This window comes from Lipotes vexillifer, unplaced genomic scaffold (genome assembly GCF_000442215.2).
Source record: "Lipotes vexillifer unplaced genomic scaffold, Lipotes_vexillifer_v1.1 scaffold39, whole genome shotgun sequence".
Classification (NCBI taxonomy): Eukaryota; Metazoa; Chordata; class Mammalia; order Artiodactyla; family Lipotidae; genus Lipotes; species Lipotes vexillifer.
In genome coordinates, this window is record NW_006787038.1 from 3,910,018 (window position 1) to 3,922,080 (window position 12,063).

At 52.2% G+C, this 12,063-nt stretch overlaps 1 protein-coding gene across 1 annotated transcript in view; it reads left to right on the forward strand.

The window, feature by feature from the left end:
• TMEM63C (transmembrane protein 63C) overlaps window positions 1–12,063 on the forward strand; it is a 73,744-nt gene that overhangs the window by 29,479 nt on the left and 32,202 nt on the right. The window contains exons 2-5 of the mRNA XM_007459767.1: window positions 4,737–4,799; window positions 9,869–10,031; window positions 10,582–10,661; window positions 11,074–11,155. Coding sequence (XP_007459829.1) covers window positions 9,882–10,031; window positions 10,582–10,661; window positions 11,074–11,155 — 312 coding nt within the window. The 5' untranslated portion in view covers window positions 4,737–4,799; window positions 9,869–9,881. The remainder of the gene's footprint in view (window positions 1–4,736; window positions 4,800–9,868; window positions 10,032–10,581; window positions 10,662–11,073; window positions 11,156–12,063) is intronic.

Here is a 12,063-nt window from a genome sequence, read left to right on the forward strand (position 1 = left end):
AAAAAAAAAAAAAAAAAGAACTCCTTATCTAGATGCAAACAACCCTAGAAATCTTAAGCTGGTGTTTCTCTTCCTTGGCTGTATATAAGAGTTGACTGGAGATTCTCATGCCTACAGTCTGGAGTGGGGCGTGAGTATCTGGATCTACTAAACACCTTCCAGGTAATTCCAGTGTCCCCCACCCCAGGCTGAGGATCACTGGTCCAAGCCCAAGAGTGCTGAATGGGGAACCAGAAAACCCAAGTTCTGATCCCAAATCTACCACTTTTCCCAGCCTTAGGCAGATCTCTTCGCCTGCTGGTGACCCAGTTTCTTCATGTGTAAAGTTGGGCAAACCATCCTGTGAAGATACGAGGAGACCCAAGAGCAGTTTAGAGCAAGGAAGGGCTTACTGACACTTGGGGAAGAGTCATGGCCAGCTTGCATGGCGGGTGGGGAAAGACATTAACCAGAACCTCACGGCGGTTACACCCGCTTCCCCTCCTCCCTGTCCTCAAAGCCACTGCCCCCTAGTGGTGAGAGTGAACCTGAGCCCCTGAGCTTTTGTCCTGGAAAGCGTGGTGGGTGGGGGGGAGCAGATCTGAGAGCAGAGGGCATGCAAAGGGGATTTAAGGAAAGACCCAGAGAGGAAAGGGAGATGGGAGGGGTGCCCATGGCCAGGAATGCTATTTTTTTAAGGTCCAGAACCATGGGAAATAATCTTTCTTGTTAACAAGAGGTGCTGAATTATTGAAGAGACCGAGAAGGTCAGATGGCAGGGGGTGCAGGGCAGGTGCTATAGCTTTGTGTACTCTGGGTGGGGGGGGAGACTTGGGGGGGGATCGGGGGGACTTCCCGCCCACAGCTTCTTCTCCTAGGATGTGGCTTGTGACTGCAGTGATTTGCTTCTCCAAATCAAAATGCGGGCCCTATGGACCAGTTCCTGAGAGCTCATGGGGATGGTGGAGCAGAGTCGGCTCTGGCCAGTGCCGGGAATGCAGGCCGTGTGGCTGTAGGCTGTGTCTCTGGGACACCTGGAATCCTGGCTCCAGCCTGGACCTCGGAAGCCTCCTACGAAAACCCCAGCCCAGAGAAGGGAAGGCACCTGCCCAAGGTCACACAGGTGGCCTAGAGCCCAGCTTTCCCGGGATCCCTCAGTCCACAGTACCTTCCACTGCACCACCCTGAGAGGCTGGGAAAGGTTCTATCCCTGGACTAGGGCTTGAGCGAGGTCATCCCCTCCCTCTGACTCCTTCCCAGCACTGCCAGCCCAGCAGAGGCCCAGAGGGTCTAGGAGGTGTCAGAGCAGAGGGTTATGAACCGCCCAGGTTCAAGGCCCAGCTCTGCCACTTACCAGCACTGTGACTTTGGGCAAGTTATTTAACCTCTGTGAGCCTTAATTTTCTTTTTCATCTGGGGGAGAGTCTAGTGCCCTAGGGTACTTAACCTCTGTGAGCCTTAATTTTCTTTCTTTTTCATCTGGGGGAGATTCTAGTGCCCTAGGGTACTTAACCTCTGTGAGCCTTAATTTTCTTTCTTTTTCATCTGGGGGAGATTCTAGTGCCCTAGGGTACTTAACCTCTGTGAGCCTTAATTTTCTTTCTTTTTCATCTGGGGGAGATTCTAGTGCCCTAGGGTACTTAACCTGTGTGAGCCTTAATTTTCTTTTTCATCTGGCGGAGATTCTAGTGCCCTAGGGTACTTAACCTCTGTGAGCCTTAATTTTCTTTTTTCATCTGGGGGAGATTCTAGTGCCCTAGGGTACTTCTGAGGATTAAATGAGCTACTTAAACAGGAAATATTTTCCTATAATAAATGCACAATAAAGTGTTAGGGGTTAATAAGATTGGCCGCTTCTAGGGCTTCCTGGACCACCTAAACTCTGGGATTTGGACTTGGCCTCGAGATGGCCAAGTGGGGAGGAAAAGTGGGGAGCAAAGTGCTGGCCTGTCTAGTTAGGATGGCAGTAGCTGAAACCAGGCCAGGTCTGGAAGCCTGGAAGTGAACGATGGACCAGAGGAGTAATAAGGACAAAGCCAGTTCTTTCTGAAGCCTTTGCCCAGTTTCTGAGGAAAACTTTGGCCAGGCCTAGGACTGCTGAGCCTCCAGCTTGTGCCGCGGGAGACTGATGGGGCAGAAATGGGAGGGGAGGAAGGCCTCGCACTTCCTTATGAGATAAGATGTGCAACTGAGAGGACCTGAGAATCCTGACTCACCAATCAGCCTTAACACCATCCCTGCTCCTTGGCCCAAAGAGCAAGGCTGACATTTTCTTTCCATGTACAGGAAGAGCAGAAGCAGCACCAACCACAGGCTGCAGTTTGAGGATATTGTAAGGTCCTTCCCATGCTCTGCATCTCTCCCTTTGCCTGTTCCAGAGCAGAGTAGGGGGAAGGATGCTAGGAATGGTCCCGTCTGGGCCCCTCACTACCATCTCACAAAGAAGCTAATGACAATGATGACAGTGCTGGCTAATTTTTAACACATATATTTCCAAGCACCATGTGAAGGGCTTTATGTGAATTATCTTACTTCATCTTCACAATAACCCTGAGAGGCAGTACTGTTGTTACCCCCACTTTCCAGATTTGGCTCAGAGAGGTGAAGTCACTGTCCATGGTCACACAGCTAGCCAGGGTGGATCTGGGACTTAAGCTCAGACACTCTGGGTCCAGAGAGCCTACTTTTCCCTGATGCTCTGAACAGCCTCCCCGTGCTCTGCTGTGAAATTCATGCCCAAAGAGAGGAGTTCCTTTATGCCCCCTGCACCAGGCAGGTTGGTGTCCCTGCTCTGTGTCCCTTTAGTATCCTCCAAATTTCAAGTTTTATTATTTCCAGGGCTGATACTCTGGTCTCCAGAAAGCTTTCTGTCGTCTTCTTCACACACAAGAGCTCCAGAAAGCTCTCCTTCCGGAAAGAAGAGAGAAGGAAGGTCCAGGCATGGTTTAGGGGTGAGGAGAAAAGGCTGGGTGCTGCTCTGTGTTTCCATGGCAACGCAACAGCCTTCCTCATTACTGCTTTGTTTGCTGCTGAGAAACCTGAGGAGGGTGGTGAGGTGGGGGTGAGGCTCTCTTCTCTCCTTTCCTTCCTCACCACCCCTTCAGGCTGGGCAGCCAGGTGAGCTGAAAGCCTGCACCTGACACAACCTTGCTGGCTGGATTCCACCCGACTCCAAGCTTAGAGGCTGGGACCTTGTAGCTGGAGTCCTCCTGGGCAGAACGGCAGCCTGGGCCAGGCCTGTCAACAGCATTCCCCTCCCCAGATCCCAAAGGCTGTGAACTCCCTAAAGAGGACCTCATGTTTGTACTTCCAGGGTCTCCACAGGGCCTGGCAAGGGCAGACACTCAATGGATTCTTATTGAATGAACAAATGAAAGAACAAACCAGCAATCCATCCCATACTAGAGCTACGAGTATTCATCTTCACTTTCCCAAACCTCCGTGCTCTGTCCCCCGTTCTGGGTCTTTGCCAATACGGTTCCCTCTGCCCACACGCTTCCCCACTGCACTGTGCTGATTCTGACACCTCACGGCTCAGCTTGGAGGTCACATTCCCACAGAAGGTTTCTGTGACTGCTTGATGGTGGGCCCTCCCCATGGCCCCTGGGCTATGGGAGTGTGCTGGAGTGCAGAGGCATGTGCCTTGTGTGCGTGCGTGTCTCCCCAGTGAGTCTGGGAGCCTCATGCAGGTGGGAACCATGTCTGCCAGGCCCCTAGATCCTGACATGAGGCCTAGCTCGTAGTAAGTGTGCAGCTCTTCTTTGTGAAAGGTCAGGAAGGACGGGGTGGTTCTTTTGGAATAAGAGAGAATGAGGGAGTGGGGGTTGATGAGTGAAAAGAGCAGCATCCAAACTCAAACCTCCTTAGAGTCGGATGGAAGCCAGAGCTCTTCACAGCCCAGGACCCCCTCCCCTGCCCTCATCATGCATAGTGTTAACCAAATAATAACAACAGTCCCAAGTCCTTGTGGCTGTGCAGCAGCTCACCAAGCTCTTTCACATCCTTGGCCTGGTTCCAGTCCCCAGACAGCCTTGAAGAGAGGGCCTTATGAATTGTTCCCGTCTTTTTTTTTTTTTTTTTTTTTTTTTTTTTTTTTTGTGTCTCTCTCTGTTGTGGCCTCTCCCGTTGCGGATCACAGGCTTCGGACGCGCAGGCTCAGCGACCATGGCTCACGGGTCCAGCCGCTCTGTGGCATGTGGGATATTCCCGGACCGGGGCACGAACCCGTGTCCCCTGCATCGGCAGGCGGACTCTCAACCACTGCGCCACCAGGGAAGCCCCTGTTCTCCTCATTTTAAGGTGCTGGGCAACTGGATAGCCACATGCCCAAAGATGAACTTAGACCCTTACATCACACCATATGCAAAAATTAACTCAAAATGGATCATCAACTTTACTGTAAGAGCTAAAACTATAAGGTTTTTAGAAACATTGAAGAAAATCTTTAAGACTTTGGGTTAGGCAGAGACTTCTTAGATACAATACCAAAAACATGGTCCATAAAAGAAAATTTGATAAATTGGACTTTGTCAAAGTTTATAACTTCGGTTATAACTTTGGCTTCAAAAGACACCACGAAGAAAATGAAAAGATAAGCAAAAGACTGCAAAAAACTATTGGCAAAACACACACATGATCAAGGAAGAGCATTCCAAGCTTAAAGATGAGGAAAGGGGCCCTGAGGGATGATGCCGCCAGCAAAGACAGTCTGGGTTCCTAAGTCTCGTGGACTCTCCACTGCATTTGTTGTTCTCCAGCAGCCCCGCAGCTGAGCCAGGCCTCCAGGCCTGACTGGGACTCTCGCTGGAGACCTGACTCAGGTAGGAAAAGTCTCTCCCAAGGCCTGCAGACTTACCAGACGCACCTTCCTCCTTTTTCCACCTGCTTCCTCAACAAGGGCTCCCCTGAGTGGCCACCAGCAGAACTGTAGCTTCCTGCCACAGCTGACCCAGAGCCTGGGATGGCTGAGATGCCTGCTCCATCTGCCAGGAGACCCCAGGAATGCCATCGCTGCTACTCTGACTCTCTGGCAGATGGCTTACTGTTAAAATATACTGTGTTCAGTGTAAACTATTATACTTTTACATTTGGCTAAACATGTTAGTGTAAATGCGTGGAAACCAGTGACCTGGGGTAATTAAACTGTGGGCAACCTAGGCAGAAAGAGAGGGGAGCAGAAAGTAGGAAAACTTAAGAAGGTAGGCAAGAGGCCCCCTGCTCCCGTTAGATGCTAATCTGGAGGCGGCTGTTGTTTTCCTTCCTTTTCCCAGGACTAATCTCATTACGCCCTTTTCCCCTATTTTTGTGAGTTAGCACAGGGAATCCAGACTCCCGGGCCGCCTCTTGTCTCCTGTACTCCAGTCCCTTTACCTTTATTCCCTTCTCCATCCCCAGCACCCAACCATCCCTAGTACCTAGAACCATTCCGACGTGTCCCCTGGAACTCTGTGTCCACTTTTCATTTTACAGATATCTATGTGATACTTCCTGTGTTCCAGGCATTTTTCTCCATGACTGATAGACCTTAACCCACATATCCCTCTTAACAGCACTGTGAAGTGGGTACTAATTGATAGCACCATCCCCATTTTACAGACGAGTAAATGAGGCATGGATAAAGAGCTTGCTCCAGGTCGCTTGGCAAGTAGGAGTTGGAACTGGGATTCAGTGCCAGAGCCCACAGTGCCCAGAAACACCCCCCAGATCCTCAGAGCATCACCTTTTCACTGGGAACTGAAACCCAAGACTCCCCAGGACCCTTACCACCCTCTCCGGGAGTGGTTTCTGTTTCTCTCCCAATACCATGGACCTGGGGATGGGAGAGATGTCTTTCTTGCTCTTCTTTGTAACTTTCAGACTATTCTTCCCTCCTCCCTGCAAAAGCCCCCGTCTTGTACCCACGGGTGTCAGCCTAGACGTCCTGCTCCCCCTCTGTGTCATAGGCATCTACTCCCCCCAACCCGGGTCACACCCCTCCTTCCTGGAAGAGCTCAGTTCCTGCCTCAGTGTCATGACACTACTGCTCCTGTCTTCATTCTTGCTGATTTCAGTATCCACATATCCACAGAGATGATCCGTCTAACAGTCTAGCCCCTCTGTTCTTTGACACTACTCAGCCTCTCACTCCATGGAAATGCCCTAGACCTTATCACTACCAATAACTGCAATCCCTTCTTAATCTCAACATCACCCAGATCATTTTCCAACAGCCAGTTCCTATCTGTCAACTCACACCCTCTAGGACTCAAAAATTCTTCCACCCACTGGAGCTCCAACAGCTTTCACTGTTCCTCGCCCTTCTCATGTTTCATTTCTCTCCTTACATGCCTTAAATTCCATGGCCAGTCCTTAAAATTACTCCCTTGCACCTTCAGTCCTCTTGTTTCATTCTCATACTTGCTTGGGAAAACCTCTACCCTGGTTAAAACTATCTGTGTGACTCTTTCACACCTGTAAGCACACAGATGAATACAGTTGAGGGAAATGCACAGTAAGTCTGGCTGCTCTTGTTGGAAATTCAAGACCGTAAACTTCAGTGCGCCCCTAGAGCTGCCTGTCAGTCCTGCTACATTCCCCTAACCCATTCACTCCTCTGGATTTCTGTTCTACCTTTTTTCCTGTTCTCAAACAGCCCACGTCTGCCTACCACCGGCATCACACACTCACCTGAGACCTTGTTCCCTCTTTTACTGAGAAAATAGAAACTGTAAGGAAAGCATGTCCACAATCTCCACCAGCACTCCTGCTACCGTGGGTCAGCTATCCGCCCTCAGCTCTCAGCAGAGGCCAACTTCTCTCCTTGGGCACTAGTTCCCAACCCCTCCTACATCCTCGCTTTGCTCTGGTGATTCTGCATCTCTTACATCACCAGATTTTTATTTTCTACTGGATCGTTCCCATCAGCATACCATGTGCAGCTATTCCTCCCTTCCCAACCACTTCCACCTCTCCATGCTCTTTCAAAGAGTTGCTGATGTCCCTGGCTCCAAATCCTCTCCTATCATTCTCTCTTGCAGCTCTTCTAGTCTGGCCACCGATAATCTCCACCTTGCTTCAACTATGGCTCCTCCTCAGTTCTACTCTTACTTGACCACATCAGCACAACTGGTCCCTCCTTTCTCCGGGAAGCATTTTCTTTACCTGGCTTCCAGGACAGCACCGTTTCCTGCTGTTCCTCCATCCTCACTGCCTGCTTGTCTCAGTCTCTTTTTCTGCTTCCTCCTCATCTGACCAACTTGTATATATTAGAGCAGCATCCCAAGGCTCAGAACTTGACCCTCACTCTCCGCTTCAGTGATCCAGTCCTACGCCTCGAACCATCATCTCTCCATGCTGGCAACTCCCATGTTGTGTGTCCAGTCTCTCCTCTGAACCGCAGACACATATCCAGCCGCCTGCCTGGCATGTCCGCAGCCCAGCTCCCGGTCCCCACGCCGTCCTGCACTTCCCATCCAGCACTTCCTGTCGTTTTCATCCAATGGCAGCACCTCCAGTTGCTCAGTCCACAAGCCTTAGTCGTCCTGGATTCCTCTCTTTCACGCTCCCCGTTCAATCTATCAGCAAATCTGGTTGGCTCCACCTTCAAATTATTTCCAAAATCTGACCATTTCTGACCACCTCGTGGCTCTCATCGCAGTCCAGGATACCGCTATCTGGTTGTTGTTGTTGTTGTTGTTTTTTTGTGGTACGCGGGCCTCTCACTGCTGTGGCCATTCCCGCCACGGAGCACAGGCTCCAGACGCACAGACTCAATGTCCATGGCTCACGGGCCCAGCCGCTCCGCGGCACGTGGGATCCTCCCAGACCGGGGCACGAACCCGCGTCCCCTGCATCGGCAGGCGGACTCTCAACCACTGCGCCACCAGGGAAGCCCGAGGCTACCGCTGTCTCTTGCCTGGGTTGCCACAGAGTCCTCCCAAATGAGCTCTCTGCTTGCCCTCACCCCCATTTATTCTCAGTGCCAGGGTCAAAGTGACCCCTTTAAAACATGAGTCACTTCATGTCACTCCTTTGCTCAGGTACCCCCCATGCCCTTCACTCTCCCCTGTCCAGCCACACCGGCCCATTAGCTTTTCCTCTGCTCCAGGCAAGCTTGTACCACCGCTACTACCGCCCCCCAGGCTTTTGCTCTGCCTGCAGTCTTTCCCCCACGGCTGTGTGGTCTGCTCCCCTCTCTTCAAGTCTTCGCTCAGATGCCATCCTCTCAGCGAAGCCTTCCGCAATCACCCTCTTTACAATCCTAATCTCACCCTGCTTCTCCCCCACTAGAATCCCACGAGGGAGGGATTTTTTTGTCTCGTTCACTGATATACCACCAGCATTAGTCTAGCACAAAGCAGTCGTTCACCAAATATTTGTCGAATGAACAAGCCTACTTTTCTTGAATGGGAGTGAAGAATTTCTAAGGTGTGATGCAGTCTGGAGCCAAAACAAATGATCTTTGAAAATCAGAGCAACCTTGCAGATAAGTCCAAGCAGCTGCCGGTCACATCCAGCTTTTGCTCGTACTTTCCGCTCTTACCCAGGCGTGAAGAATACGGATGCCCGTGACCACGAGCTCTGCATCTGATTCTCTGACTCACTGTATTGGCTCACGACCCTGAACAGGTGTTGATCTCCCCGGTTCAAGTTCTAGGTGAAACAGGGAGTCATTGCTGTGTGTCAGGCACTCTGCATCCTTTCCTTACTTAGTCTTGGGAGCTATTGCCTTTCTTGGAAACTAGATCAGAGAATCGTAAGACGTTAAAGATGATCGTCAGTGGCCCTATCTGCGCGGCACCCCATGATGCAGTGGTTCCATCCTCTAAACTGAATCTTTCCTCTCTGAGACCTTTGTGAGGCTTGTTCATTTATATAGAAGAAAAGCTTCACAAAGGCAGAAGTAGGAAGACCCATCGGAACGACTGCTTTGTGCATTTTACCACTCCTTTAGTAAAAGGAGCAAGTGGTACAAAGTAAACACTCTCCCAGGGCATCTGGGCCATTCTGCCACCTTGGCCCTGGGTTTGAGGAAGTGGTCTCTTACAGCAGCAGTTCCCAACCTATTTGTCACAAGGGACCGGCTTCATGGAAGACAATTTTTCCATGGACTGGGGGCGGGGGTAGGGCATGGTTTCTGGATGATTCAAGCACATTACATTTATTGTGCACTTTATTTCTGTTACTATTACATTGTCATATATAATGAAATAATTATACAACTCGGCATAATGCAGAATCAGTGGGAGCCCTGAGCTTGTTTTCCTGCAACTAGCTGGTCCCATCTGGGGGTGATGGGAGGCAGTGACACCCGAAGTGTGTTGCTTATGTCCAGTCTGCTCTGTAAGATGCAGCTTAATTGTCACTTGCCACTCACTGATAGGGTTTTGATATGAGTCTGCCAGCAACTGATTTATTATGGTCTCTGTGCAGTCAGACCTCTCTGCTAATGATAATTTGTATTTGCAGCCGCCCCCCAGCGCTAGCATCACCGCCTCAGCTCCACCTCAGATCATCAGGTGTTAGATTCTCATAAGGAACGCGCAACCTAGATCCCTCGCATGTGCAGTTCACAGTAGGGCTCCTGCTCCTATGAGAATCTAATGCCGTCCCTGATCTGACAGGAGGTGGAGCTCAGGCGGTAATGCGAGCGAAGGGAGCAGCTATAAATATAGATGAAGCTTTGCTCGCTGGCCCGCGACTCACCTCCTGCTGTGTGACCCCGTCCCCGCAGGGGGTTGGGACCCCTGTCTTACAGGACAGGGCTGTAAGGAGGCTCAGGGCTGAGCCTCCTGCCTTGACCATTTTTAAGCTCAGCGCACCCCTCCCAGCTCCCCGGCAGGCTTCTGCGTGTTGCATAATGCGGTGGGGGGGGGCTCATGTTTGACCTGGAAACCCCTCTGTTCACCAGGGAGCATCCCAGGATGACTGTCTCGCCGGGCAACCTGAATATGGTGGAAAAGTCCCGGAACTTCTCGGCTGACGACTGCTTCCACTCTCGGAGCACTGTCCTGCAGGGGCAGCCCTTTGGGGGTATCCCCACTGTGCTGTTCCTCAACGTTATCTTGTGGGTGGTGAGTTCTGGGCAGTGCAGTGGGCAGACAGAGAGGTCTCACCCAGGGTGGATGGTCCAGCTTTCACAAGTGATACAAGGGGCCCCAGCTGTCTGTGGATGCCAGCCACAGTGGTGGGAACTATCTGAATGTCAGTCCTGCCCAGGGTGGCCCAGGGTGGGTGGGCCTTGGAGAAGAGGAGGCTGCAGGAGCAGTGGAATCCCTGATTCTCTTCCTTGCACCCTTGTCCAAAGGTCCCCCTGGCCAGTGCCCTTGAGCCTCCCATCTGTCCCCTTGATGATTTATTCAATGAGTGCTCTGTGCATTGTTCTAAACATGCCACCAGCGCCTTCATTCAACCACTCTGAGCATCCATTCTGTGCTAGGAAGCTGCTGGGCACTGGGAATCTAGAGTTGCAGAAGGCATAACCCCTACCCTGACAGAGCTGGCCACCTAGGGGGGAGCCCCTGGGGACCTCAGGGACAGTCTTCCCCATGGGAATTCAGGGGTCAGTCGAGGGGAAGGCATCCATGAGCTCTCTTGCGCCATATTGCTTTTCCTGACCTATAGGTCATCGTCTTGGTTTACTCCTTCCTCCGGAAAGCCGCGTGGGACTACGGACGCCTGGCTCTGCTGATACACAACGACAGGTGAGGAGAGGCTGGGCGTCGGAAGTGAGCTGCTTGCTTCATCGGGGGATGTGCTGCCGTGACCAGGACACGGCTCTGACCAGTGCCCAAACTGCACAGGTGTCTCGTCAGCAGGTGACATCTCATTACCACCCCTGCCCGTGTTCTAGCCCTCCCTGCTTTAAGGTGACTTGGAGAGCAGCCATCTCTGGGCATGAGGCCACTTTTTTCTCAGATCTCAGCCTTTCTGGATCTCATGACTCCCAAGATGCGTTGGCCACCTGTCTGTGTCCAGAGCTGTGTGCTCAGCAAACAGGTTGAGGCGTGTCTGCTACTGGGCAGGAGGGGACCACAGCCCTCAGCCCAGGGAGCAAGGCTGGCACCTAAGAACTTTCTCCTTTTCCACCTCCGCACTACCCTTCCTGGCTGGCAGCCTGACCTCGCTGATCTATGGGGAGCAGAGCGAGAAGACGTCTCCCTCGGATATTTCCCTGGAGATGGAACACAGGGACAAGGTGGGTGCTGGGGTGGGCCTGGGCCTGGTGAGGACGGGGGCAGGGGTCCGGGCTCCGGACAGGTGGCCCGGGCATCTGCAGGAAGGAGCGGGCTCATCAGCAGGGGCTTTGCAATCAGCCACCCAACCACTCCTAGCAACCTGACCTTGGACAAATGCCCCCACCTTGCCAAGCCTGTTTCCCCATCGGAAATATGGAGATACTGACCGTACCTGCCTCCTAGGGTGCCAAGAAGGTGGTGGCAGTAAGTGCACGAAGGAGAAAGGGAGCAAGGAAGGCCCTCCAGAGTGATGGAGTGGAGCTAAAGTGCTCTAGATGGTGCTCGGGGCTGGTCCGAGCTGAACTCCAGAAGAGAGGTCTGGCTTGCTGTCTCCACATCCTCACCTCCCTCTCACCCCTCAACCCCTCACACGTGGCTCCCACCCAGACAGCCCCAGGGCCACCAACGGTCCCATGCCATGAAATCCAATGGGCTTTCCTCAGTTCTCATCTCTCAGAAACACCTGAGCCTGCAGATCATCTTCCCTTCTTTTTTTTTTTTTTTTTTTTTTTTTTTTTTTTTTTGCGGTATGCGGGTCTCTCACTGTTGTGGCCTCTCCCCTTGCAGAGCACAGGCTCCGGACGCGCAGGCTCAGCGGCCATGGCTCACGGGCCCAGCCGCTCTGCGGCATGTGGGATCTTTCTGGACCGGGGCACGAACCTGTGTCCCCTGCATCGGCAGGCGGACTCTCAACCACTGCGCCACCAGGGAAGCCCCATCTTCCCTTCTTGAATAGAGGGGAAGCACTTCCCGCTGCTTCCATGGCATCCCGCTCTCTGGGTTTTCCCTTTGTGGGTGCCTCCTCCACACCGGGAGTCCCCCCAGCAGATCTCAGACCCTCCCCATCTCTCTCCCAGGCAGTGTCATC